Raw genomic sequence first — 27,972 nt, 5'->3', positions numbered from 1 at the left:
ATTATGGATGGTGCAAAAGGTGAAAAAATGTTTTAATTCAAATTTGGCGGGTGTTCGGCGCTTGGTGCGCATGCTCACAAGGAATATCAATTTCTGTTCGTGCTGACGAAAGCATCCGGAAGTGAGCGAATCTGCCGGAAACGAACGACAATCGGCGACAGTATCAAAATGGCGTATCGCTTATGATAGTTTGTTGTGTATTTATTGATAAAACAGTGAATAAAATGGATATTTTGGTGGAAAAACTTACAAAACAGTGACTAAAATAGCCTCACCATGGACGCCGTTAAGTCTTTTAACGCGGAGGTAATGATCGAAGCTTTTTGCGTTTGTCGCGACGATGCTATAAATGTTTAAACAATCCCTGATTTGTTCGTCAAATTATTACAAAATACGACAAATTTTGCAAAATAGATGTGCGGAAGATTTTCCTAATTGTTTTTATAATTTTTTAGCTTTCCTCTCTGTATGAGGTGAAGCCTCCCATATCAAAAGCCAAGATGACTGCAATAACAAGAGGAGCTATTAAAGCCATCAAGTTCTACAAACATGTAGTGCAAAGTGTAGAAAAGTTTATTTTAAAGTGTAAGCCAGAGTATAAAGTGCCCGGACTCTATGTCATTGATTCGATAGTGCGTCAGTCGAGACATCAGTTTGGTGCAGACAAGGACGTGTTCGCCCCCAGATTTGCCAAAAACATGAGGCAGACGTTCATCAATTTGTTCGTGTGCCCCGGCGAGGACAAAGTAAGACACCCCAAATTATTTTATTCACACTTTTATTTTGTGTTTCTTTCATTTGATTTTTTTTCCTATTCATTTATCTCCCTTGTAGAGTAAGACCGGCCTGAGATATGACATTTGGTGGGGGAAATCTGCGCCGACAAAATATTCCAGTGGCGTGGCAAAACTGGTCAAAGCAGAGAACAGTGGTCACAGTAACAATCATCTGATTTTTAATCTGTTGAACACCCCTATTTTATGAAAGGTGGACTCGTCCGACTGTTTTCCGTCTACGCACACCCCCACCAAATGTCATATCTCAGGCCGGCCTTACTCTACACAATTAACCAGCATTGTCATGAGAGTTTTAATTTTTCACCGATTTTTAATTTTTGCGATGGATTAAGACGAGCGTTGCTTTTCAGAGCAAAATCATCCGAGTTTTAAATCTGTGGCAAAAAAACCAGGTGTTCGCACCTGACGTAATTCAGCCACTTTTCGACTTGGCCGACCCCAACAACCCCATTCACAAGGAATTGGGCACCCCTCTGCAGTCGAACGGGATGAACACGAATCCGGGTGTCGTCAAAGGTTGGTAATTTGATTTCTGTCTATGTCGTATTAAATTAAAAATATACAGCGTGCCAGAATTTTTATTGTGTGGTGAACAAACGGTGTATTTTGGCACGTTGTATAGCTCTGGTATTTGTCTAAATAAGCTGTTCGTATTAGGTTCCCCCGCTCTTCAAAAGACGCCCACCAAGGGTTCACAACAAGGCGTTGATGGTGCTCATCTTGGAGGAGCTAACTTGGTACTAAATCGGTTCAGTTTTTGTCGGTGAAAATTGTAACAAAGAGTTACATGGATAGGCTAGCCGTAAATCGAGAAAGAAAAGATGTGACTGATAATTTATTGTAACGTTTTAAATGTGATATGGAGAGATCATCACGGCCCCTGTGAAATACAATTTGTAGTAAAAAGAGAAGACGACGTTTAGCTTCTGTCAGGGTCTGGGGAAACTCGTTTCGATAATTTTATGTCAAATAAAGCGTTAAGAAATTCATAACAAACCACAGGAATACAGAAATGACAGTTTGGGACTGTATATTACGTTGGAATGTGTTTTTGTCATTTTCAATACTGAATTGGCTATGTGGCAGTAAAAAGGAAATTATCTGGGATAATTGCAATAGTGGAAGATTACGACTAAGAGTTGAATTAATTTGCAAAAATGTTTAATTGAGATGTAACCATTTTTGCAACAAAAACGTGATTAGTTTGGTGGCCTGAAAAAAAGTAAAAAAATTTTGTTGCAAAATTGGCAGCATTTTGGTTTGACTCGTAAAAGGTGTCTTTCACTGTTAAATGTTACCGACTGCAAACCCGGAGGTTTGGTGAATTTGTAAAAAATATTGTAGATATGTAATACAGAAAATTGCAAATTTCGGAAGATAAATAGTTGTGACGTTCGAAAAAGAAATTAAGAAACTAGAAATTTTTATGTAGGAAAAGTAAAACATTAATATTTGAAGAATTTCTAATTTTTTAGAATGGAAGTAACTGCGGTTGACGTTTTTAAATTTATTTGGAAATACTGAGTAATGTTTTTGATGTTGATATGCAGTTGTCTATCTTTGTTGGAGGTGATGATGTAATATCTATTAAAAGAAATCTTATCAAGTTAGTATGAATGCCAAATAATTTAGAACGATGTCAAACCAGGATAAAAAGCGTCCATTTTTTTAAAATGTGTTAGATAAAAATTAGGATGCTCTCATTATTGGAAACTGTACTAAATGCCAATTTTTTTTGCTTTTGACAATAATTAGTACGTTATAACTATTTACTTCTACGAGTTTCGACATTTTCTGTGATTTTTACTGTAGTTTTCTAAACATTAATTCAAACAGAAAAAATCCAAAAATAAGTGAGATATTTGACAAATAATTCAAGATTTTTAATCCTTGAAGCGTTTAAAAGTTTTTCATAAAATAGAGGACAAGGCAACAAGGCCCCAGATTTATTTATTACGGATATTTTCAATCAATTTAGGAAAATTCCTTTTAATTATGGTTTATTCTTGCCATACGTACTTTTTGCAAGACATGAATTGTAATTAAAAAAAAAGAAACAATTATTACATCTAATTTAAATTTGCAATTAGTCTGTACGACTGTTTTTTTTTAATTAATTTTTATCAGTAAATTGTTAAATTTCAAATTTAAACGTAAAGCTGTAAAAAGATATATATATATTTTTATAAATACCACAAGTTAAATGTGGTTTTATTAACTTTTTATAAAAATATTTATTAAGTTGTGAATTTCAGGATTTATTGCTTGTTTTAAAAAAAATATTGAGTCACTTTTTATTTAGTATTGGATGCAAAAAATCCAAGTTTTTGACAAATTGTTCATTGCAATAGATGGAATTTTCACTGATTGATTCTAAAATATTATTTAATGAAAAATATGTCACATTCAGCTGTCAAATTATTTGTTATTTATTCTGTTAAGAGTTGGAGGAAATGAAAAAAATCTAACAATAAAATTTTTTGTTAAAAGTTAAAGTCGTATAGCCAATTTAGTGATTTTAGTTCATTTTGATCTTTGAATTACAATATAAAATTAACGAAAGACTGTTACGTCATAGCCAAAAAATAAGGTTTCTTTTTACCACAAGAGATAAACAATCGGTCATTTCCAAATTTGGAAAAGAACAATAAGAGACTGACGAAATTTAAAAAAATCTGGATAATTCGTTACCGTAGACTGAAGTTGTATGAATCTGTGGAAGTTGGGAATGTGATTTTGAGTACTACAAGCCCAACTAATTATTGTGCGGAATGTTACGTATCTAGAATTAAGATTGTTTTTACGAACGGTGACAATATTTAATTTAAATCTAAGAAATAGTTAATTGTAGTGTTGGAACAACAATTACATTTTTGTATTTTTTCCAGAACATGGCCGACCCAAATGTCCTCGTCCAGCTGCAACAGTTGCAAAGATTGTTGACGCGAACCGGCGACTCGTCCTCAAAATCCGAAAGCCAAGTCCACTTCGACAGAAAACTCTTGGATTTCGATTACGGCGACGAAGACGACGAAGCACACTCCTCGCCCAAGGCGGGGCCCGGACCCGGTTCCGGTCCCAACGATTCCGTCTCCAGGTAGTGCTTCCCACAGCATTGTATTCGATTTTTACATCTGAACTTTGCACTTTAGTCTGCTGACAAATCCTGAAGTGCTGCGCCAACTCCAGACCATTCAACAGACGATGACTGCCGGCCAGACCGGCGAACTGGACATCGACAAGCTGAGAAAACTGCAAGAAATGAAGCAACAAGAGGAGGAGTTCGACAAGCACTTGGCGCAGACGGTGCCGGTAAGGAAGTCTGCGTTTTGTGGTTGATTCGTTTGTTGATTCGGTGCGGTTTAGAATCTTCCGTTCGCCGCCGAATGCGAATTCAAACCGGGGAACAACTCGTCGCTGTTGGGCAGCTCGTATTATCTGCCCCCGGCGGCCGACCTCACGCAGCCGCCTCCGGGATATAAGCCGCAACAGCCGTACGAAATTGGCCAGCCGCCAAATATGGACAACGATGTGCAGTTTGTCGGTGGCGAAGCTGACAACGGCGCCGACGTAGAGGTAAGTTTGTTGCCTAATAAATGTAGTTGTAGGGGGCGCTTGTCAGTTTTCGCGCGATCACTCTGTAGATGTTGATTCCGTGTGTACATAACGATACGCCTTCTCAAGCCCCACCCTCAAGCAAATAGCGGGCGCGCTGGGCGTGGAAGGCGTGTCAGTCACACCGTCTCGACCAACGGGAGTCGAGAGTGGTACAATCACCGCCACAAACAGACTGGAAGGTGTGGAGATAATTTCGAAATTTAAAATCGTCCTCAGACTGCTTGTTTTCAATTTTATTTTTGAAAGCTTGGAGGTCAGTTTTTTTCCAATTTTGAAAACACTACCTTCGACAACTCCAATTAAACGACACACTGTTGCGTATTTTGTTGGTGCGAGATTGCAGGAAAAAAAGCATTTGATTTTCGGATAAATAAATGACAAATAAGTGACAGAAATTGAATTTTTGTCGTTCAGGTGATCACTCTGGACCACGGTGATTCGCGAAGTCCCACGCCTGCCGACGACCGGTACAGCAGAAGGAGAAGGAGCAGATCGCGCGAGCGATCTCGAGAGAGACGCGATCGAGACAGGCGGTCGCGCAGGTCGCGATCGAGGTCGAAATCCAGACGGCACAGGTCCAGATCGAGGGAGAGGAACAGAGCCAAAGAGAAAGAGTCGGAAAAGGACAAGGAAAGGAAGAAACGAGGGTTGCCCACCATCAAGAAGGACAATTTGAGCGGTAAGTGTTTGGAGATTTGCGAGCGAGAGTAGTGCGTAATCGAATGTTCTGTGGTAGTTTGCAGTACCACGTTGTGGGTGGGACACTTGTCAAAGTTGGTCCACCAAGAGGATCTGTCGAATACTTTCGGAGAGTTCGGAGACATCGTCAGCATAGATCTGATACCTCCGAGGGGATGTGCGTTTATAGTGATGCACAGGCGTCAAGATGCTGCCAGATGCCTTACCAAATTGAAGAATCACATGCTCCACGGAAAGGCCATAACGGTAAGTTGTTTAAATATTTTTCGTCGTCGGTAGATGTTTGTTTTGAGAAGAGTGGCGAAGTGCAGATTGACGACGAACAGTCTGTACAATGTATTTATTGTAGCCATGTCTTCGTCCGATTTATTAGTAAAGTACAACAACTGTGGTCATTACCGAAATAGATCAGAATGTATTTTTGTAAGAAGTCGCCGTATTTACCAAAGCCGGAGGTTTCTACATCAAAGGAAACTATTTTGGAGGAATCGGCAGTTATCGAAATTGTCTCTGTTTTTATTATTTTCGAAATCTTCCAAGTTTACCTCGATGTCACAGTTGTTCATTGACAGAGCTGCCTTAAATATGTTCAAGCGGAACACCGCAGGGCTTGGCTTTGAGGTTCTTGCTTTTCACGATTTTCCATATTTGACGTGTTCAATATTTATTTCACTATTCTCAAAAAACACGACCACAATCCGACGACCACCAGAATTTGTAGTCGCTCATCAATTGTTGTAAATGTTTGACATGAATTTAGTCATGACTTAAAAAATTAAAGAACGTCGCCACAAGCACGAACATTCCTATAAAGATGTTACTCTTGAAACTTCTTAAAACATTTTTAATAAAAGCGGAAAAGACAAGTGAAGAGCTCATCTTAGTGTTTTTCTTTTGTTTTTATACTCTTTACACATAAAAAAGGTAGCGTTACAAAGAGAAATGCAAGAAATCGACGATGTCCAACTTGAATGTGGGATCTGATTATTATTGAATACTTATGGGTCGCACCCCCAAGTGAACCCGTGGGAAGTTATCGGCCCGGTTTAAAGATTCTCTGACAAGATATGTCCTAGATTAGAAATATTTAATGTTCAACTAATAAAGATCTCAACCGAATCGTGTGAGCCGGAAGTTGAACACTTTAAAAATAATTAAATAATAACAATTAATGCTTAACGTAAACAAATATTAAAATTACGAAGTAAAACAAGAAATGAAGTGTTTTTTTATTGTTTTCATTGTTACCTGGTGTACTTTACCGTTAATTAGAGCGCATTTGTGTTTACTGACTGTAAACCACGGTCACACCTCTAATATGCCAGATGAAACAAAACGGAAACACCGCAGAATAATTTTTTAAATTGTTATATTCGTGCACGTCACATTTAATATATTTATCACGATTTCGTACGATCAAAAAATTGATTTGGAATCAACAATCACAACTTAAAACACTATTCTCGAGATTCGGTAAGATTTCACAATTTCTTGATCATACGAAAAAATATCTAATCATTAGTTACATTCACAAAAAACAGGGCGAAATATGTATGTGTGCAACAGCTGTTTGGGTTATTCCCCAGAAGGTATTTTGTCACTGAATACTGAAACAGGGATACCACCAGAGTAAAGCTTTTTTTAGAACTCTCGAATAGGTTTGAAAGAAGGCAATTTTACTTTTTAGTGGTTTGTAAAAATTTTGGAACTGCTGTAAAAATATAAAAAATATAAAAACATTTTGATAACTTTATTATAAATTTGGTATTAATTTTTTTTTTGCTTATTAAGCAGTTTCCAGTTTGAAAATTTTTACCCATAAGTAAGAAATTTTTTTTTTGAATAGAAAAGTGTACATAAGTGAAAGAAATGAAATAAACTTTTTTTGCGAACACGATGTAACACTTTTCTTGTAATGAACGTTTCGACGTAATCCCCACACCATAAACGAGAGGAGTGACAGAGTTAAATGCGAAAATTTGATTGGTGTAATTTTAATTTCCAGCTGGCATGGGCTCCCGGCAAAGGGGTGAAAGGTAAAGACTTGAAGGACTACTGGGAAGGAGACCTGGGGGTGTCTTACATACCTTGGCACAAGCTCAAACCCGACATAGACCTCGAGATGTTGGAAGACGGCGGCATGATCGACGAGGACACGATGCCCGCCTGGATGAAGGCCAAAGTGGCCGCCGTCACCCCCAACAAGCCCGCTTCGATAACGACCGCCACGGTGGCGACTGACTCCGCCAGTTACATGGCGGCGGTCGCCGAGACTTCCCGACCGTCGGTCGACACGAGCCAACCGCCGCCTGTCCCCGGGACCGGACTGCTCCAGCCGCCTCCGATGGCGCTGCCCCTCGTCTCCCCCTTCCAGTTTAGCAACCGGCTGCTGGGCATGAACATACCGCCGGGGATGCTGCCGAACGTGCCGATCGGCGTCCCGCCGCCCAACATCTCCAGCGCGATGATGCCCAACCAGTTGGTGGGACTGGGGTCGCCCTTCCAAGGGCACACCGGCCTGATGCAGCAGATGTCGTTGCAGAATTCGGACAAGGGCCAGGCGAACGCGTCCGACGTCAGCATAAAGAACCTGAGCGAGAGCCTGATGAACATGGCTCAGCCGTTCGGGATGATCCCGCAGCCGCCGATCGGGCTGCCGGCGCCGCACGACGACAACATGGACATCGAGATGGAGGATGCCGAGAAGCCGGAGAGACCTCCGCTCTTGAGCGAACAGTTGCAGTCGTTGGTGCAGTTCTCGCAGAACAGTCACAGACCGAATCCGGGAGGGTTGGGCAGCGACATGTCGGAACTGGATATGGATCGAAGGGACAAGCGGGGCGACAGGAACAGGGAGAGGAGGGATTCGCACAGCAGAGAGAGGGACAGAGATCGGAACAGGTGAGTCGAAACGAGGTAAAGGTCTAGCTTAGGTTAAGTAGGTACATGTGACGTGCACGAATAAGGTCTGAGCGTAGTGCGTCATAGATGACGTAAAATGTTTGACGTGTCTAGTTTTAAGATGGTATTCTGTTGTGTTTTGTCTCGGTTGGTGATCTCGTTGTGTACTGATCACGCGCAGAAAAAAATCTGAGAATTAATTGCGTGAGGGTCAGGGTTTTAAACGGATTAAGACCAAAAAAAAAAATCCAAGAGATATAATTTTAAAGATGGCGGCGTTACAATTAGAGAATATTCGTTGAGTGTACGAACAAAACAAAAGGGATAAGGACGGCTGCGAAAAAGATTTATAAAAAAGTGCTAAACTGTCACTTATCAATTTTGTAAATTATATCGGGTGTTTTTTTAAATTTTACCTCATAGAAGGCGTTGAAGAGTTGATTGTGAACGCCCCATACAGGTTACAGATCACGGATCAGCTGTTTACACGAGTGGTGCGTTCACAATCGACTCTTGAACGTCTACTACGAGGTGAGTTTTTTTAAATTTGGCAATATAAAAATGCACAGGTGACCCCAAACAGATTCGTTAATGAACACTCGTTAGTTAGAATATTGTCGCGATATTGTAAAAAATGTCGTCAAGAAAGATTGCAATCAAATTTCGGATCTTGGCAGATAAAGGACGTTCAAAAAATATTGTGGTCGAGTGGCCTGGCGCATGCCTTTGTTTCTGTTAATATGGCGTAGCTTCATCAACTATCAAATCATTGTTGTCGAACGTTCTTTCTTTCTAAAACTAACCAACAAGAGTTTTCGTGGGTTTCTTACAAGGAAGTTACATTTAACTTCCTTGGTTTCTTCATTAATTTCAAGTAAAATCCACTGATTTTACTTGAAATTAATGAATTCAAAGTGAGGTTAGAAGGAAGTGTCAAAGCGTACCAAGTAAAATGAGGACGACCTGCGCTTAGAAAAGAGAGAAATCACGGCCTACTTTTTTTTTTTACACTCATTACGAAATTTTGAAATGAGTTTTAACATCAAATTCAAAGTTTAAATTCGAATAAGTGTTTGCCAATTGTATTTTTGTAAGTTTGTTTTCTAGAAATGAAACCCGCCCGTCTTTAACTTCCACATCTCAGCTTGATGACAACCGTTGACATTAAAACATTACAAATATATTTAAAGATTTAAAAAAATGATTGCAGTTTTTTTCGGGTAATTTCTTAAATGAAATCGTTTTATTTGCAAAATTTACAGTTGTTACAATAATGATTTCAAATTCAACATGGATGCCGTGCCCCTTTTTTAATAATAATTACGTTTTTCGCATTTTGTACAGTAATGAACGACATATATTACTGTACTCAAAATCGAACAATAATAGGTCACTTTACAGTATAGCAACCATTACTGTACGATTTTGAGTAATATTTAACTTTTTTACGAACAAATTTTAATATTCTTAAAATGCGAAAAAATAGTATACGCTCCTCGCCAGAAAAGTGATTTTACTGGACTCTTTAGCATTTAAATACTCGCTGACGCCGTATTTAAACTTGCCATACTCGTCTAGTAAACTTCCACTTTTCTAAACGCGTAACGTAATCTACTATTAAATTACGAGATCAAAGCATATGAAAACATTATCGCAGTAAATTGTCTAGTTTTTAGGACATGTAGAAATTATGTAAAAGAATTTTTACGGTCAATACTGATATGCAGGCCCACAAGTCGCTTTACCATTTAATTTTTGTTTGTTAACTGTTTGTATTTACATATATTTTGTTTTTTGTGTAATAAAAGTGCAGAAAATTGATTTTTTTTCACTACATATGAATAACTGGACATAATAATAGTGAACCCCATTAAAACATGTTCGGTAGTTTTTTAGTCCAGTTTTTTAATTATCAGCGCTCAAGTGATATTTATAGGTATACTCCGTACTCTGATAGATTGTACGTTTTTTGACAGAAGACAGACCCAGAGAGTAGTGTGGCGGGAATTAATCTGCAGGGATACAACGGTTTTCTACATAACGTGAAACAATTGGGATGGAGAGTTTAGTATTTTTCACTGCTTTATGTTTTGGAACTAGAATTTAAAAACGTACAATCTATCACCGTACGGAGTTTACAAATGTTTACTTTTACAATACGTTAACAAAACGACATTACGTCAATATGTTTCGTATTTCTTCTATGGGGTGTTCATTTAAATTTCCGGTCAAAGTTGGCGTTGAAGAGTCGATTCTGAACGTACTACAGATTACGGATCACGGATTAGTTGTTTAACTTTATTATATTTATTTCAATTTCAAATTTGTACAAAATCTTCACCCAGCATATGTATAAAATTGTTTGTGTGTATGTTGATATGTTCCGGATAAACTCTGGAATCACCGGATCGATTTCCAAAATTCTTTCACTGTTAGGTAGTGCGGTTCTGCGGGAGTGACGTAGGCTATCTGATCATCACGCTATCACGTAAGGGAGTTTAATTAATAATTCATAATGGCAAATTAATAAATAATACAGGGTCATTATAAATGATTATCGCAGTTGGCGTTGAAAACCCACACAAATTGGGGATGTGCCGCTAGCTTCGCAACGTTAGACAAACTAGTAGACAAATTTACACTACCGCCAGCAGCGCTACCTATCGGCGATGCTAGTTTCACTCATGTTATAAAGCTTGCGGCACGTTCAACTACGTCACCAACGCCTACTGCGATGAGACAATCATTCATAATGACCCCGTAGTTGAGCTCACTAATACATAATCCGAGGTGAAAAACCAGTTTTACATTTTTTTTTTAATTTAGTGACCGTCATTGTCGGTGGAAGAAATCACTGACGACGTGCTTCGTTGCAGGGACAGAGACCGGGGCAGAGGCATGACCAGAGAGGGACCTTACTCCGATCGTGACGACAGCAGAGGACGGGACCGCAAAGACGACCGCCGGGAACGCCCCAACCGTTGGGGCGAGCGTGACCTCGACCCAATCGAGCGTCGCGAACGCGAGAAAACCCTCAACGACAGACTCCAGCAAATGGCGATGCCGAACGACGTCCCCTACTCGAACCACGACAGACCGCCCCGGGACCTGGAGATGAGCGATCCTGAGGTCGTGATGCACGCTGAGCTGCTCGAGAGACGGATGTACCCGCCGCACAAGGGACCCCCGATGAACCCCGATATCGAGGACCTGTACCCGATGCGGGGGCCACCGGACGACTATGACATGAACGGCCCCCCGCTGATGGACGACTACCCGCCCATGATGGAGCATCCCGACGACTGGTTGGACGAGCCCCGGATGGACGGACCGATGCTCCCAAGGATGCACCGCGACGAGTACGACCACGAGCGCTACGGACGCGGCAGGAGGGACTTCCGGGACAAATTCGAGCCGCGAGGGAGAGGACTTCCCGGACCCGGACCGGACTTCTATCCGCCCAGGGACGGGTTCGGTCCGAGGCCTATGATGCGAGGGGGGCCAGATTTTCCGCCCCCGAGGCCGCCGCTCATGAGGGGGCCCGGACCCCACAAGTTCCACCCGAGGGGGCCGCCCCCGATGAGGGGACCCAGGCCGAGTAAGTAGAAAACATTATCAAAGACTCCTCGATACATTACCTCACTTTAATCGTCACTTCAACGTAAATTGAATCGTTCTTTTAAAGTAAAAATGAACGTGTCACATTAATTTAACTCTGATCGGTTAGTTTTTTGCAAAAGAAATAACTCGCACCACCGTTTCTTCGTTGACAGCTGTCAAACGTCAACTGAAACAAAAGCGAACGCCAGGCCACTAGATCGCGATGAATTGTTAGACAAAGTACTGATTATGTATATACAGGGTGATTGACTAACAATTGAACCCAATTTTTTGTGAGAATAGTTAGAGAATCACCCAGTAGTTGTGCGATTTTGTCGGTTCCGCGATAATTTATTTTCGCGTTTGACGTTCCAGACGCCCCATGGAAGGACAGGCCCGGCTTCGGCCCCAGATTCGACCACCCGGACTTCCACCGCGGTCCGCCGGGTCCCCCCGGAATGTACGACGACCCTCCCCACATGCGCCACCGCGGTCGGTTCGACGACAGACGTCGTTCCAGACCGGAGTTCGGTCACGAAAATGCCCCGGAAGGCGACCGCTTCCAGAAGCGCAGCAGGTGGGGCGACTCTCACGAGGATAATCCGAGAGAGGCCGACCAGAGCCAGTCTGTCGAGGCGAACGGTGCCGACAACAAAGGTGGCAATACGCCGTTGCATGACGAACCATTTAATCGTGACGTTGTAGAAGGGGAGGGACAACAGGAGGCAGAACCGGCACCGAGCGAGGCACCTGCTCCGGAAGAAGCCGTCGTCGCCGCCGCAGAGAAGGCGGATGAGGCGACGGCAGCGGAGTAACGACGATTTAATCGTCGACGATTCGAAAGTTTCCTTTGGAGGTAATGCAGTCAGGTGATTGATTTTTTTTAATTGAATGACAGTTTCCAAAGGGAATTTTGAGTTGCGGACTTAGGTCTTTAAAGTAGTTGAATTGATGCAGACTGTATTGTTTGTGGACGACGCTTAGCTGTGATAGTGTAGTGAACACAGGTGACCCCACTCAGGGATCGTTTGTCTTGTCATGTTTTATACAATAAGAGGAATAAATTATTTTTATTAATTTACATTTCCTGGTTTAAATTCTCGTCCACTCCAGTCGAACCGAGCTGAGTGATTTAAAAAAAATGTTCACTTTGTGTCTATATTGTGTGTAAGGTGACTTACAACGAAAGGTAGGTCCATCTGTGTTCACAACAGCTGAGAGGAGGAGCCCCGTGCCAACTTTCAAACAGAAAGTCTGGTACAAGGTACGGTCCAAGTTCTCTTATACTTATATCGTAGATTAGCACTTGGTAACGAATATCGTGTAAAATAATGAAAAACAAGCAAACTTTTTGTGTTGTCAAGTAACAAAACAACTTGCTCTGTAACACTGTACATACTTATTTGTATTAATTTATACCGGAAATTTTTTATTTAGACACCCATTGTTTTGGCGCTAGCTTTAGATGGAGGGCGTCGATGTATTCGTACATCGCCGTAGACAAATTTAAATTTTTTGTTTTCCCCAAAAGTTCACCGGATTTGTCCGGAAGGGAAACGAAAATTAAAGGCCGTCTATTGCGCCCCTCGACTAACTTCTTGTATCCCTCTATTTTATGATTGCAGTAAATGTGTATAACTGGTTGGTTTGTCGATTGTTTGATCGAACGTTTCGAATTGAAGCGAGCAAAAGGGAAATTATTCAAGTTTTGGTGTACATAGGGATTAATTAAGTCTTTTTATTATAATAGAGAGCATACTTATACCTTATCTTATTTTATGAAGTCTAAATACATTTTTAAGGTCAATTTTGTATTTTCCTATCCCGACGACTGAAACACGAACGAAAAAATCTCAATTTTTTTGTTCTCGAACCGGCCAAAAACACCACAAGAATGATGTCATTCATTTCAACATTCTCACGTAATCTCAAAACCCACACTACTACTATTAATACACGAAATTCTGATTGAACTCGACAAAATCAGCATCACTTGTCGCGCAGGAGATACTGCGTGTGTAAACCTTCCACCAGCAGATCTCCCGTCTTCTTATCTGTTATCTTCGCCTCCGAAAACACAATCGCCTTTCCGATTCTTCTGACGGAAGCATTGACAAGGACATCTTCACCCTTTCTTGCCCCTTTAACATAACTAAAACCCACCGCTCATTACGTTTGTTCGATGCGAAACCTCCTTTTTACCTCACGTGCATATTAACTGACACGTGTTGACATGATATTTTAGTCATGAGCGCGAAGCTCGTTATGCAATCGACCAAAGTGGCGGACAAACCGCCGTGTAAGGTCCCCATCGAGTTGACGTGCTCATCGTCGATTTTTAGTTCAGCTGAACATTTCCCATCTCCAACGGAGAGAAACTTCACCTGCGAGTTGAAATTCTTAGCTCGGTACAGGTTGCAAAGACACACTTGTCATTTGCAACAGCATTTTTTTCATATTTCTGAACCAAATAAAGGCACAAAGGGACCAGAAAATCATAGTTTGGGTTGAATATTTTCCATATAAGTATAATTTTAAAGTAATTTCAAATGACTAACGCCATAAAAGTGCTGTTGCAAATGACAAGTGTGTCTTTGCAACCTGTACCGAGTTTAGGTAGTGATGCGCGAAACGTGCGTGATGCATTAATTCAGATGCAAGTAGTACACAAATTGGTGTAATTTAATAATGAACGTGTTGATCAAGTTATTTACCTTGTCTATAACGTAATTAAACGATTTACCAGCCTTTATGTACCGAAGTATACCGGCTACGTCTTTTATTCTCGGATTCATTGTCACTTATGGACTAGAGCGTAATGACAAAACCTTGTTTAGTTTGAAGGTTTTTATTTACAAGATAATTTTAATTGCGCCACGCCTCATTACTGCATGATAGAAGTAATTCGATAATTGCATTAATAAAAACGTGTTTTTTCTACTTCTATTGATTTATTGCTTTAATTGATTTATTATACAGGTGATTCAAAACGAACGCACCAACTACTAGCAGTTGTACAGAATACAGTGAGAACATAAAAAAATTGAAAAAAAAAAATTCCCCAACTTCCATTAAAAGTTACAGCATGTTAAAGTTAGAAAATTTTAACCAAAAATGTTCTTGAAAAAAAATGTTTTTTGTTCCAATTATACTAGACAGAGTATTCATTCAATTGCAATAACATTCACTAATTAAATTATTTTTCTCTTGCTCCATATTATTTTTTAAAAACCAAACATTTTTGTTACACAATTTTTGAATATGTAAATCTTAGTCAATTAATCATGTGCTTGTATATGTCAACAAAAAAATCAAAATTTGGAAAAATAAAAAAAAAACAAAAGAGCATCAAGAGAACATTTGTATTATTTTTTTCACGTTCCTCTCACTCTACTTGATACGATTACAAGTAGTTGGTGCGGTCGTTTTGATTCACCCTGTATATTTACTATACTGTACTTTAATGAGATTCATTAAGACACAAATAATTCATTACCATGCAAGTTTATAACCATTAGAATGCAACATCACGGCAATATGCGGACAATATCAAATATTGCCATGAGCATCTGACAGATCTAAAATTTATCAATTTTGACACTTCATAGTTACTGTTAACCCGGTAAATTGCAAAAATTTGTACTTTCCTCTTGTAACGCATTTACTAGTCACTTACTTTATTCAAAACTCGGTCAAATGTTTTTCTTCCTTTTATGTAATTTAACACACTTGCCAGATCTCTGATTTTTGGTGTCATTTCGGATCTTTTTTTTGTCGAGTTTGACATGTCAGAGATAAACGAGTAGGTCACATAAAATATGCGTTAACTTACATTCAAAACTACTGCTCAATTAGTTTTAGATCAAATAACAGTATTAAATTCTCATCAACACTAAAATAATTTGTTTTAAAATTGCTTTTTGGAGTATAGAAATGCTGATTGGGTGTTTTGTTGGTTGCATATTCGATGGACAATATGATCAACGCGAAATGGATGAGACGGCTATGGAAAACAAAAAAATTTCTACGAACGTCTTGCTTAATAAACTGTCAGTTGTCATTTACGACATTTTGAAGTTTTTACGTGTATTTTATTTTAAAAAATGGTTCTACGATACCGTACCTACCAGAGTACTGACGTATGAGGGAGACGGTAAGCGTTTAACGCAAACCAGATAATCATTGCCATTACTGTATTATTGAGGCAACGCAAAAGTTTTATTTTCCATAGCCTCCCTTATCTATCTTGCCTGACATGTATAATTTTTTTAAGGAAAATCAAATTAGGTACTTCCTTTAATTCATTTTAATGACCAACATAATAGTAGTATTATTTTAGACGTCACTGACAGTTCTTTTTTAGTTTAACTCTTCTCCAATGTTTTTACTCTTCAGATCGTAGTCATGACATTTTGTAAATTGTTACTTCTCAAATTAGAGGTGCTACATTAGAAAATGAACATACAGGACTATTCACATAAGAGTACGAGCTGTACTAGCTTATAATGCAACCCAAATTACATTTACATTACAAAAACACGGTGCCGGTAGTGTAATGTGGGTTGCATGCATGTTAGGCTCGTACTCTTACGTAAATAACCCTGTACAAGTTGATGAGCATTTTCCATCATACACAAATAACATTGAAGGCCAAAATTCATTGGTCGTCACTGCAGACGTGTTGATTTGAAGAAGTTGTCACAAGAAACGAACAAATTTAGAAAAATGGAGGACCTTTATTGGGTATAAAGTGTATAACAGAGTCGTTGCAGTTACTGTATAAAAATATAGTCGCAATTTTGACAGTTGCCAACATTTCCAACGTTAGTGTTTAGAATACAAGAACAGAACTATTAAAACGAGAATACTGGATGTTCAGTAGTCGATCGGGTGTAATAAATATGTAGCTAGGCTCAACTTTAACATCTGTCTAGACCTAGAACTCGTCCCGTGATCCCGCCGAAAAACTGAAATTTCTTCCTCACCGAGTCGTGTCGACGAGCACGGGACTCGACGTCGTAAAAACATAAAAATATCGAAAAACGCGTCGTTTTGACCTCGTCTACTTGACCAGCAGGAAGCCCTGCACGTTGGCGATGAACTTGTCGAAATTGTCCCTGAACTTGAGTTTCGGCTGTCGCTCGCCGCTCATCGCCACGTTCAACGTGAGATTGTGAAACGCCGCCGCCAGCCTGTCCGCCACCAGCGGGTCGCTCTGCGACTTGATCAGCCTCTCCACCAGCATCTTGTACTCCTCCTCGTAGCAGCACATGAGTGCGTAGATGCATGTGCTGGCGGAGCTCATCAAGTCGGAGTTGATCTGGTGCGAGAGCGTCAGATCCAGGAGCATCTTGAGAAAGGGTTTCATCGCTTGGCAGATGGCGGACTGCTGCAGCGAATTCCTGAAGAAGTAGGACGCCATGCCTTGGATGAAGTCGAGAGAGGCCTGCGCTATGTCCGAGCCGAACTGCGTCAGCCCCAGTTCTATCGAGCTGAGCAGCTGCTGGAACAGGTTCTGCGGGAGGTTGCAGATCTTCTCGGGGTAGATGTCGTTGATGAGGACGAGCAGTCGGTAGTACTGCGAGCACAGGCTCGGATACTTGAGCAGGTCGACAGTCATCAGGGGCATGATGAAGTTGAGGCCGAAGAGTGAAACGTCCGACGCCGTCACCGTGACCACCTCTTCGTCGTTCGGACACAAATCGATGCAATCTTTGGACAGGATAAACGTCAACAGATCCAGAATGAGAGCCAAATCTTGGAAACTGTTCTCTTCGGCGAGACTCTCCCCGCTGAACTTGTTCGAATTGCACTTGGCGTAGGCCTGCACCGTGGCCAAGGTGCTCTCGTACAACTTCTTGCTGTCGAGTTGGCACAGGTAGCACAGCATGTTCTTGGCGCACTGTCCGAACAACTCCAAGATCAGCTGGACCACCACCTGGTAGTTGTTGTAGAAGGTCAGGACTTTCGGCAGCTCGGCCAGCATCGGCGCCAAGAACTGGAACAGGATCTGGACGGTGGACATGTGCGACCCTTTGGCGATCCCGATGAAGCTCTCCAACACGTCTATCACTTCCTTCTGGACTTCCTCTTTGTGGTAGTTCACCCGGAAGGTCTCCTGAGTGATCATGTTGTCGAAGCGCAGCTTGAGGGGGCGCAGGATCTGGTCGAAGTAGCCGTTCAGTTCTTGCACGTCGCGCAACGCCACCCCCGCTAGGACGAAACTCTTGAAGAGGTCCCGACGGATGTTGGACGGCAGACGTCCAGGTGTCAACTTCTCCTGGAGGCCGATCACGTTCCACAAGCTCTTGCTCTTGACGATGCACAACGACCTTTAATTTGATTTTTAAAACAATCACTTATTATTATTATTATTGTACTTTTACATTTGGAACGCACCCCGATTGATTGCACAGCATACTCTAACTGTCACCTGTCAAACTTAACAACAACAGATTTACTTACTGCTTCTGCTTGATGCAGACGAGGGCCGTGAGCAGATCCACCGTGTCCCTCAAGAGAATCGGTTCCGAGTGGAAATGACAAATGTTGGAGTAAATCTTGTCCAGGATAAAATTCACCACGAAAATCGCCCCTTCCGTGTCTTTCCCCACGGCACCGACCAAAATGGGACTGACCTAAAACCACAACTCTACCACGTGCTCCCCCACTAGCGCGACTCACCTCTTGGTAGTAATTCTCCACTGGGAGGAGATAAGAAAGGCACCAACGCTTCAAGAACCACATGATCGTCGAGCTCACTTCGGGACTCATGAAATGACCCAACTTGGCCTCGGCTGCGGAGTTCTCCACCACGCACAGTTTCAAAATGTCCGATACTATCCTGACGATGTGGTCGCAACGGTCGATGTCGGAGGGGACGCTGTTGATCTGGTGGGCGGCGGCCAACACGTTCAGACTAGATTCGAGACTCGTGTTGCCCTGTCTCAGCTGGTCTATGCTGTACTGCATCATCTCCGAAGGTATCATGGGGGTCTCTCCGTCGCTGTCCATGCACAGGATGTGACCGGCGATGAGTATGACCCAGTGGATGTCTTCGAAGAGGTTGTCCAGGTTCGTCGACTCCGACATGTTCATCGCTCGCGACTCCATCAACTGCAGACTCATTTTCAGCTTTTCCGTGTTCACCTCCAGCAATCTGCGAGAAAACAGGGGGAACAAATGAAACTCTTCGGTTCGCGGCACGACCACCAGGTGGCACCCGCATGATTGACATTTGTAAAAATGTACAAAAGGCCAGCTGGCCATGAAAAACAACGAACAACGATTTGCCCGACTACAACTGTCAAATTAAATTAATCTGTCATTACTGTCAAGTCTTGTCTCAACGTTACAGTACTGCTAACGTCTTCAGTTTCGCTCGATTCTACCATTTCCCCATTCTCACTCACTTGTATATGATGGGCAAAGCGTGCGCCGGTATGATCCTGCCGAACATGCCGACCGTCTGCAGCTGGTCCTTGAAGGAGATCCTGTCGATGTCCTCGTTGTCCTCGATCTCTTGCACCTCGTTGTCGTTGTTCTGTCTGGAGCCGTCGGGTGGCGCCAGGTGAAACTGTATGTAAGTGTTGAATATTTGCACCGCACATTCCTGTATATTGCCGTTTGAGTTGACCGCGTACTCCTGAAGGATGCTGGTCCAGGCCTCCATCATATTGTCGAAAGAGTCGTTGTAGAATTTTTCTTCGTCTGAAGACTAACACCGCAAATAAAATCAACAGGGAAAAACTGCGACGCTAATTCGTTACCACATCTTCCAGAGCTGCTCCTTTACAGAACGAACACGTCAGTCGGGTCAGTTCGTCCAAATATGAGTCCTGCAGCTGCGTCGGCAACTTCTGGATGTCGTTGATGAAAAACAGAATAAGTTTTTTCACTATGTTAGATACACCGAGTGATTCTTTGTTCTTGATTGTCACACTGTAAAAGCGTCCAATGTCAACAAGTAACTTTCAAAGAAACAAACTGTACCTCGATACGAGCTTTGAAAAATTTTCCATGTAAGATTTTAAATATTCCAGTCTGATGTTGTCGCTCGACACTACGCTCCCATTCAGTGATGCCAACTGTACTAAACACGTCAAAGCGTGGTGAGACAGTCCCTCGTATTCCTTTACCTTCCAGAAAACTTGGAACATGAGGGGCAACAGCTGAGGGGACAAAATTATTTCGGACCAGCTCTCTGACAGCCTCAAAGCGGGAGCTTGATCCGCTTCATACACCGATTCGTATATGCTAATCAGTCTCTTGGGCAGTGTTCGTCATTAAGAAAAATAATTGTAGGAATTTTTTTTACAAAGTTGCAGTCACTTCTGACGATACCGAAAGATCAAATAAAGTCTGTTCATACATCAAAGATCCGCCATTTATTGAGTTATGTTCGTTAAACAAAAAATATCCCCATAAAAATATGTAGTAACTGAAAACAATACAAGTTGGCACGGCTGAAACATGTTCATTATCAAATTGATCCAATAAAGAAGTTTGCTTCAAAAATAAAAATTTGATTCAATTTTATTTTAATTTTATACGTACCAACTGACAAACAACGTTCACATAACCTAACTTTTCATTTTCCTCTAAATCAAAATTATACAACGTTCCCACGTTTACTTTTGGGTAAATTGCGATGTTGGTGGATCTTTGATGTCAGGACAAATTTTGTATGACATCTCTGTAGATGTGGTCTGTACAAAAGAGCGCCACCCAGTATATGCAAGATTTGGGGCTTAGCACAAAAGGATATGTAATGGTGAGATGTAGCCCCAAGTGAGCACGTTTTCGGTCACTTTCAAAATGTGCCGAGTTAATTCTAGCACGTTATCAGGATAAGGAGGATCATTTTTAACCACTTCAGACAAAAGTTGGATGCAAAACTGAAAAATTCTTTTCAAATCTGTTGATTCAAACTGTTTCTTGGCCTTGAAATGCACCTCCCAGGGTAACCCCACGTCTGTCGATTTAACAGTGCTGGCGTACTCTTGCATCAGATTTGCAATAATATTGAATCCCAGAATTTTCTGCAAAAGCGTGATTACCTCGTGTGACGTATTCCCACTTCAACTGACCTTCTCTGATTCGGCGTTCAGAATGATGCTCTCCACCTCTTGCAAAATGTTGGCGCGTTCTCGGCCCCCGTCCTCCACACTGGCCCTCTTCACCATGATGGCGATAACTTGCAAGAGTCTGTCCCGGACGAAAACTGGCACCTGCTTCGTTGTGATGTAGTGCATCAAGTATTGCCTCAGCGAGAATTTGTCCGAGTCCAGGAGAAACGACCATTCGCGGATAAGGGCACTTTTGAGGGTTTCGGCGGCTTCGAACAATACATAGTGGACTTGGCAGTTGTCCAAAATCTCTCGACATATCACGAACGGCGACTTGAACTTGCGGAAGTTGATGAATATGTATTCGGCGTTGTGTCGTTGCTCGTTGGTCACCAGATTCGGGGGCGCCTGAAAAGAACGCTGTATACGCGAAGGGGGTTTCGCAAATCTCACCATTATGATCGCGGCGGCCGACTCCAGCTCGGAAATTAGATTTTCATTCATCTTGAATGATTTGCTCGCGAAGCTTGACACATTTAAGAGGATTACACTCAACTGCGACTTCTTTTGTCCTGTTATTCTGTTGATTACTCCTCAAACATTGAGGTTAGGTCGAATGGCGCCCCACTCTGAGAGCGACAAGGACGGAGAAAACTTAAATTTCGAAATTTGGGCCGCTGGATTTGTCCCACCGCAAAAACTCTAACCCCTCTACAAACCAAACGTGCTCTACTTAACCAACACGCAAATATTGATCGACATTTGCCTCTACAATTTTGCAGTCATTATTGACAATCCAATCGTCGCTCTCTCTCTTCCTCCATTTTCTAAAAGTGTCATCTGTCATTTATCATGTGTTATTATTTTTTTCCGACATAACCTTATTTTATTTTTGGTAAACAAAATGATTAATAACGAGACCAAACTGGGAACGAAGTGAGTTTCTACACTTGGAAAGTGACACACTAACTTTTTTATTTCAGGCGCAAACCTGTAGTTCCTCCGCAAGGTATTCGGTGCCAGAAGTGTCTAGAGTATGGGCACTGGTCCTATGAGTGTAAAGGACAGAGAAAATACTTGCACAGGTCGTCGAGAACGCATCAGTTGCGGAAACGGATGAAACTGTGCGAGGAGAAGGCCGCGTTGAAGAACAGCCTTGATAGCAAATCTAAGGGGGCTGACAAGAAGAAGAGTAAGACAGAGAGCAGTTCCAATTCTGATAGCAGCAGTAGTAGCAGTACGGACAGCAGCAGTGGCAGTAGTAGCAGTACCGACAGTGACAGTTCGTCGTCTGATTCAGAACCTTAAAGAATGACGACGAATAATTTATTGAAACTGCTCTTCTTGTTAAGTTACTGACTACTTTGTATTGCTTTATTTCCACGGAAATACTGCGGACAGTTTAATATTTTTCAATAAAATGTATAAAATGAAATTGGTTTTTATTTCGATTTGTCGCGCTCATATACGGGGTGAGATCGAAATCGTACGTACCAGAGGTCCCAAACAAGTTCAGACACGTGATCAGTGTAAACGATATATTTCAAGTAGATATTTAAAATGGCAGCAATAAAATGGTAATTAAAATAATAATTAAAACTAGGTAAAACATTCACAACGCTCAGACGAAATGTCGACATCTACAAGTTCTGCATGTTCATATTTAACAAATTCCTCCTGACGACGAATCGCAATATCGGGAAAGTCCTCTGTCGGCATCTTTGCAAAAGCTCGTTGCCGTAGACACACGCGGTCGGTATTTCAGGCATCTCAATGTCGAACACCTCCCCGGGGACGCGATTTGCCCTGTTCTGGGCGATGGTTTCCAAGTCGTTGATCTCGTTGTCCTCCGCGAGCAGATTCTTCACGACCGAGAACATCATCCTGACCCCGAACCTGGCGTACTGTCGCCACTGATTCTCGTAGGCCTCTCTGGAAAAAACGCTCCTGCTGTCCAGATCGTAGTACCTCATGTACGACGACAAACGGTCGTAGTAGTGGTCTTTGAGGTGATCGAAGTGTCGGAGGTTGTTGGGGTCCAAGTTGGCGAAGATGAAGTAGGAGACGTCGTAGAGGGGCGGGGCCATTCTGCAGAATTGCCAATCCAACAATCGAACGTCTTCGATGGTGCCGTCCTCCTGGAAACGGCAAAAATTGTAATGGTGTCGTGTGAAGGGTGTTTGGGGGAAAATATGTCAAATAGGATCGCGTACTGGCTACACTCGAACAGTCCGTACCGCGTACTTGAAGAAGTAGTTGTTGTTTTCGCAGTCCCCGTGGATGAAGACGCACTCTGGAGGGCAGGGATCGGTGGCGTGCATCATCGTGGACAACAGGTCGAAGGCGTTGGTAAGATCTCCGGCGTTGATGTTCGCCGCCATGTTCCTCAAGTTGGCGAAGTAGGTTCGTTCTTGGAGGATCTCTTCGAGTGAGACATCCACCATGACGTTGCCCAGCTCGTTGCTGAACAGCCAAAAGGCCAGCTCGTTGTGGTCCTTAAGACCGAAAGCTACAGCGTGCAGTCTCGCGTACAGATCCAGCACCACTTCCATGTGGGCCAAGTCCATGGGCTCCTTCCGGTTGTGCATCCTGTAGCCCAGCTCGTGCAAGTTCTCGAAGGCAAACACCTCCCTGTCGGGGATGTTCAGGTTGAAGTAGTACAGCTCGGGCACGTGTTTGAACATGCGATTCTCCGGAACGTGGAAGTGTTGCTGGGTGCCCTTCAACAGAGGGTAGATCTTGGTGTAGAAGTCGCGCTCGTTTTTGCCCATGGCGGCGAACGGGACCATCTCGCGCATGGCCGGACCGATTTTGTAATTCTTGACGGCCATGCGACGCGGCAGCCCTTTGTAAGGAGACTTCGGCTTCGGCCTCCTCCTTCTTTTTCTCTTCTTCTTGCTTTGGTTCGGGTTGTTCGGGTCGGTATCGTTCACGTACAGCTCGATAAAAGTCACGTCGGATAACAAACCGTCACCTAGATTGGACGTTCCCATTATGGTGATCTCAACATTGGGGCGCTGGATGCCGTAGTCGTCGAACATTTGCCCCAACCATGTTTGCAGTTGCTCTCTTGTCACGCGGTTTGTTGGATTTTGTACGGCCATGTTGAGGGCCTCGCAACTTATTGTCGACTGAATAAATCTCAAATCATAAGAACTTATCGTGCGCTTTTTTCAAAGAGCCGAAGGATTTTCTGGTTTGGCAAGATAACGGTCGAGGGATTTTTTGTTCTTTTTACAAGTTCACTACTTTGGGTCAAAATGCAAAAAAAAAACCAACAGAATCAGACCTAAATCTAGACAGAATAAATATTTATTTATAAATGTATCTTTGTCACATTATCTCATCTTTGTACAGCTTTCTTGTGCAGTACTGAAGGTCTCTGTAGATATCTGCGGGTTAAACAGTAAACCCTAAAGCAACCGAGAAAGATGAAAACTGGTACAACTGAAACGACAGTTTGATTATCGTTTTTCCAATAATTTGAATTTAATACCTAACGCCTCGAAAATAAATAAATTTGCTTCCAAAAATGTTCAAATATAAGAGGGCGTATCGCAATAATATAAACTTCTCTAATAACAACATTACTTCAGTTTGCGTCTCTAATAGGTCTATTATTGTATTCAATTTGGAGTCGTTTAGGGCTATCTATTAAAGCACTCGTGGTTTAATAGATCTCTAAGAAAATTTTTATCAATATTTCAGTGTATTATTGTCATTTACACCAAAAAACTTCCAATATTAATGTTCAAACTCTACTTTTTAACATCTATTGCAGATGTAGTTGCATCCGTTACCTTGAATTACCAATTAATACAAAATTCCCTAGAATTTGAAAATTTAATTTTTTTATTTAAAAATTAACACAAGGGTGCAAATTCTAAAAAATAACATTAAACATTCGTTTTATAAGGGCATTGGCGGACTCGTCCCATAGAAAACTCCACTACGGCTCGTTTTTTACACTTGGGACTCGTGTGCGCTAAATCAACCCTTATAAAACTCCTTTAATATACTATTAAATTAACGTTTAATAAAAAAGTTGCTTGTTTCATTTGTTTATTTGGTCGTAGAAAAAGTATAGTATGTAACACGTTCTCTAGACACTCGTTTATAAAACTCGTGCCTAAAGTGTCGTTTATAAAACTTGTTGCATAATATACTATTAGCGACATCGCTTCATTCCTTGACAACAGAATACAATTTTCAATAAGTCGGTATCCGTATCAATCTCGCTAAGAAAATATAAGGACATTATTTATCTGACTCTGAAGCCGACTAATAAAACTATTATATTCACCAAATACAGGGAGCGGCATTGTATAGTTGTATTTCCCAAAGTATTACGATTAAATCTGAATTTACTAAGAACATGAGAGATTAAATATTCGTTCGGAGTTTCTACCTGATTTGACAAGAATTATGAATGAGACAAAAATGACAATATTGTAAATTAATTTTAAGATAAAATTACAATGAAACGGTGTCCCTTCGGTGAAATATTGAATATTATCGGTTTATTAGTCGCAACTTCAGAGTCAGATACATATCCTATATCGAGTGGAATCCATTTTTTAAAATAAAATTCACATAAATGTCAAAATTGACAAGTGGCAATTAAGTTACGCAGCACGTCTTCAGAAATTCTGTTTTCCACAGCCGCCTCTTATCTTTTTTATTTTGTTGATCATGTTGCATAATGAATGTATTGCAAGCGACATAGTTTCATAGAGACGAAGTTACAGAATCGATCTAATTATATCATTAAGAGTAAAAGTGTATCTTTTTTTTGCTAAGACCAGAAATTGAAGACCGAGACGAAGTCGAGTTTGGCACCTGTGTTAAGCACAGAAAGTCCTTCTACAGAGTAGAAGAATGATATACACCTTCAAGTAGATCACAAAAAATATACAGGTGTCCCCAAAAAAGAAGACGTGTCCATAACTCCCTTATTTATAGGAGGACTAATTATTTATACACGAAATTAAATGGTTGTGAATAGGCTACTAAAGGCCCTAATAAATTCATGTATAGCCCGAAGGGTTTCAATGGTAAACTGTCAAAATAGTTTTTTTCAAATGTGAACATATACAGGATTAAGTCACGAGAGACTTCCGATGAAACTATTTCCAATGGTTTCTAGCTTCCGAAATTTATAAAAAGTAATACTTAAATCAATGATTGCTGGCCCTTATTGTCTGTCATGTCAGTTTTCACATTTATATTAACTTTTGCTCATAACCTCAATAAAGAGAAAGAGAATGATTAATCTTATTCGCCAAACTACTTGGATTGCTAATTTATTTCGAATTAAACAAAATATCAAATTCTAGGGGTTTCTTGTATTTTGGGTTGCATATAACGAAATTTTCATCGGCAGTGAATAACCTTGTACTTTTTTTTTTAGTCATTCTGATAGAGATTTTTATTCTGAAAACAACAATGTATCATCACAAGTAGGTATACACTTACATAACAAAAATACAAAAAAAAAAACCTTACTATCGTCTGTGCGCTCCATTTTGCGATAAACATTGGCGGCATCTTTGCGCAATCCCTATGTTATTATTTGTCATTTGTTTTTCCAGCTAACTTAATTTGGTTATTTCACTGTAACGCAATGCATTTTGATAGCTTCTCGCTTGGTGCTCGTCATTTGTTTCAAAATTAGGTGTTATTTTTTTGCGAGTTTATATTTATGATTCATTGTTGTTTTCAGAATAAAAATCTCTATCAGAATTTCTACAAAAAGTATGTGTTCCCATTTGATTTTTTTTTTTGATAGTTTAACCTTGAACCCCTTAGGGGTATACATGAATTTAGTAGGCCATCTTGTAGCCTATTCACAACCATTTAATTTGGTGCATAGATAATTAAAATCATCCGATAAATAAGGGAGCTGCGGGCTCGTCTTCTTTTTTAGGGACACTGTGTACATCTTCAAGCGGATCACAAAAAAAAATCGGACATGAATTCATTTATTTTTGGAAGCTTTTTTTAATAGGGATACATAATTTAATTATTAAATATGTCGTGTAATTATTGATAAATAAATCATGTGAAATGCTTCAAATGACCTTACATTTGACTCGGTCAAGCCGCCTGGACATTTCAACTCCTTGGACTCAAAAGTGTTTCAAGTCCGATTACAAAAATATGCCATTTCTTTCTATAGACATAGAGAGCCATCATCAAGGGCCCAAGAAGGAAGAAGAAGAAGAAAACAAGGAAGAATGAAAAACACACCCAACACGTTAATTTTTTTTTTTATTGCACATATTGTTAGTCATACTTAAGATGCGCAATTGTTAAATGAAATATTTAATTCCTAAGGCTAAAAAGGCTTTAAGCTTCAGCACTCCACCACCAAATATACCACCCCTGAAACAAAATGTATGTAGATAATATTTTATTGATTAGTTGATTGTAAGTATTCCCTTTGTTCGTCCTGGGACCTGAAATATTTTTATTATTGATTGTCAATCTCCCTTTCCATGTTAACTTAATTCAAAACAATTAAAAATGTACATCTCATCCTGATCTAATTTTAGATGTTGTATTATTTGCAAGAGAAGAATTCCTAGATAGTTAAAATACTCCATTTCGTTACCACTCATCTAATAGTTATTTATTTAACGAGTTCGTGTGTAATTTTGGCTTTTTTTGGCATGAGTGGACCTGTTTAAAACTCGAGTGAAACGAGAGTTTTAAAGGTCCACGAGTGCCAAAAAAAGCCCAAATTACACAAGAACGAGTTGAATACAACATTTTTTTGTTCGACGAGCCCCTTAAAGGCTCCAAATCGCTAAAAATCTTTAAAATTAGCTTGACGTTTCGTTTTGACAAGTTGTCAAATTTATCAAAATCCGTTCACACAGGAGAAAATTCTCAAATTCTGACAGTGTCGAACAAAAAAAATAATTTAATTAAATGCATTATCATTATAATCAAGTGTGCAATCCCGCAAGACGCCTTTACTACCACTCTTTATCATCTCTTTACGTCATGTTTCCATTTCTTGGTTCGTAAACGATACATTTTGATGGTTTTTGTTAATGTCGAATTACGATTTATGAAAATAGCATATTAATTTACAGCGTAACGTTGTTAACTGCTTTGGAATTAGACGCACGATTAAAATTATTAATTAAAAAACGTTATTGGAAACACTCTCAGTAGGTATGCACTAATTATGAAATAAACTGTGCACTATTTTTAGTAGATAGTAAAGTTCTTTGTATTGTAATCCAGTTGTACAAAGTTAATAATGCGAACCACTAGTACAA

General features: G+C 40.6%; 4 protein-coding genes across 8 annotated transcripts; 2 read left to right on the top strand and 2 right to left on the bottom strand.

Annotated features, from left to right (window-relative positions):
• Positions 1-130: 130 nt before the first annotated feature.
• Isha (Insulator su(Hw) mRNA adaptor) lies at positions 131-13,422 on the top strand. 4 transcript variants are annotated; one of them, XM_069055378.1, is made up of 13 exons: positions 131-306; positions 456-746; positions 1,148-1,313; positions 1,455-1,534; positions 3,686-3,897; positions 3,950-4,109; positions 4,164-4,373; positions 4,830-5,094; positions 5,152-5,360; positions 7,120-8,015; positions 10,892-11,613; positions 11,991-12,272; positions 12,321-13,422. In XM_069055378.1, the coding sequence occupies exons 1-13, from the start codon at positions 277-279 to the stop codon at positions 12,428-12,430; spliced, it is 3,633 nt and encodes a 1,210-aa protein (XP_068911479.1). In that variant the 5' UTR covers positions 131-276; the 3' UTR covers positions 12,431-13,422. The 4 variants fall into 4 exon arrangements, with proteins under 4 accessions (XP_068911479.1, XP_068911476.1, XP_068911478.1 ...); XM_069055375.1 differs by having other exon boundaries at positions 11,991-13,422; XM_069055377.1 differs by having other exon boundaries at positions 132-306; positions 3,686-3,894; positions 11,991-13,422.
• Positions 13,423-16,331: 2,909 nt separating this feature from the next.
• Positions 16,332-21,406, bottom strand: LOC138136270 (exportin-4-like). Of its 2 annotated transcripts, none has more exons than XM_069055373.1 (9): positions 21,137-21,406; positions 20,705-21,091; positions 20,385-20,656; positions 19,608-19,892; positions 19,388-19,556; positions 19,028-19,332; positions 18,300-18,774; positions 18,081-18,253; positions 16,332-17,947 (listed from the first exon to the last, which is right to left on the bottom strand). In XM_069055373.1, the coding sequence occupies exons 1-9, from the start codon at positions 21,185-21,187 to the stop codon at positions 16,678-16,680; spliced, it is 3,387 nt and encodes a 1,128-aa protein (XP_068911474.1). In that variant the 5' UTR covers positions 21,188-21,406; the 3' UTR covers positions 16,332-16,677. The 2 variants fall into 2 exon arrangements, with proteins under 2 accessions (XP_068911474.1, XP_068911473.1); XM_069055372.1 differs by having other exon boundaries at positions 19,385-19,556; positions 21,137-21,399.
• Positions 21,407-21,444: 38 nt separating this feature from the next.
• On the top strand, positions 21,445-22,118 carry LOC138136271 (zinc finger CCHC domain-containing protein 10-like). The gene is made up of 2 exons (XM_069055374.1): positions 21,445-21,619; positions 21,667-22,118. The coding sequence occupies exons 1-2, from the start codon at positions 21,588-21,590 to the stop codon at positions 21,989-21,991; spliced, it is 357 nt and encodes a 118-aa protein (XP_068911475.1). The 5' UTR covers positions 21,445-21,587; the 3' UTR covers positions 21,992-22,118.
• Positions 22,119-22,207: 89 nt separating this feature from the next.
• Positions 22,208-23,787, bottom strand: LOC138137104 (uncharacterized). The gene is made up of 2 exons (XM_069056390.1): positions 22,921-23,787; positions 22,208-22,821 (listed from the first exon to the last, which is right to left on the bottom strand). Exons 1-2 carry the CDS (start codon positions 23,785-23,787, stop codon positions 22,324-22,326), a joined length of 1,365 nt encoding a protein of 454 aa, XP_068912491.1. The 3' UTR covers positions 22,208-22,323.
• Positions 23,788-27,972: the final 4,185 nt, after the last annotated feature.

This window comes from Tenebrio molitor, chromosome 8, assembly GCF_963966145.1.
Source record: "Tenebrio molitor chromosome 8, icTenMoli1.1, whole genome shotgun sequence".
In the NCBI taxonomy this organism is placed as follows: Eukaryota; Metazoa; Arthropoda; class Insecta; order Coleoptera; family Tenebrionidae; genus Tenebrio; species Tenebrio molitor.
The sequence above is the reverse complement of the archived record's forward strand: the minus strand, read 5'-3'. Positions and strand labels throughout refer to the sequence as shown.

What these genes read in the sequence shown, in the direction of transcription:
- LOC138137104 (XM_069056390.1), bottom strand. Translation starts at nt 23,787, where the DNA reads ATGGCCGTACAAAATCCAACAAACCGCGTGACAAGAGAGCAACTGCAA. An exon ending in ACTACTTCTTCAAGTACGCG is followed by an intron (nt 22,822 to 22,920) that starts GTACGGACTGTT and finishes TGCCGTTTCCAG; the next exon opens with GAGGACGGCACCATCGAAGA.
- LOC138136270 (XM_069055372.1), bottom strand. Translation starts at nt 21,187, where the DNA reads ATGAATGAAAATCTAATTTCCGAGCTGGAGTCGGCCGCCGCGATCATA. An exon ending in TGGGGCTACATCTCACCATT is followed by an intron (nt 19,893 to 20,384) that starts ACATATCCTTTT and finishes TTAATGACGAAC; the next exon opens with ACTGCCCAAGAGACTGATTA. An exon ending in TTTTCAAAGCTCGTATCGAG is followed by an intron (nt 19,557 to 19,607) that starts GTACAGTTTGTT and finishes ACGCTTTTACAG; the next exon opens with TGTGACAATCAAGAACAAAG.
- Isha (XM_069055375.1), top strand. Translation starts at nt 277, where the DNA reads ATGGACGCCGTTAAGTCTTTTAACGCGGAG. An exon ending in ACAACGGCGCCGACGTAGAG is followed by an intron (nt 4,374 to 4,829) that starts GTAAGTTTGTTG and finishes TTTGTCGTTCAG; the next exon opens with GTGATCACTCTGGACCACGG. An exon ending in TCCACGGAAAGGCCATAACG is followed by an intron (nt 5,361 to 7,119) that starts GTAAGTTGTTTA and finishes TTTAATTTCCAG; the next exon opens with CTGGCATGGGCTCCCGGCAA.
- LOC138136271 (XM_069055374.1), top strand. Translation starts at nt 21,588, where the DNA reads ATGATTAATAACGAGACCAAACTGGGAACGAA. An exon ending in GAGACCAAACTGGGAACGAA is followed by an intron (nt 21,620 to 21,666) that starts GTGAGTTTCTAC and finishes TTTTTATTTCAG; the next exon opens with GCGCAAACCTGTAGTTCCTC.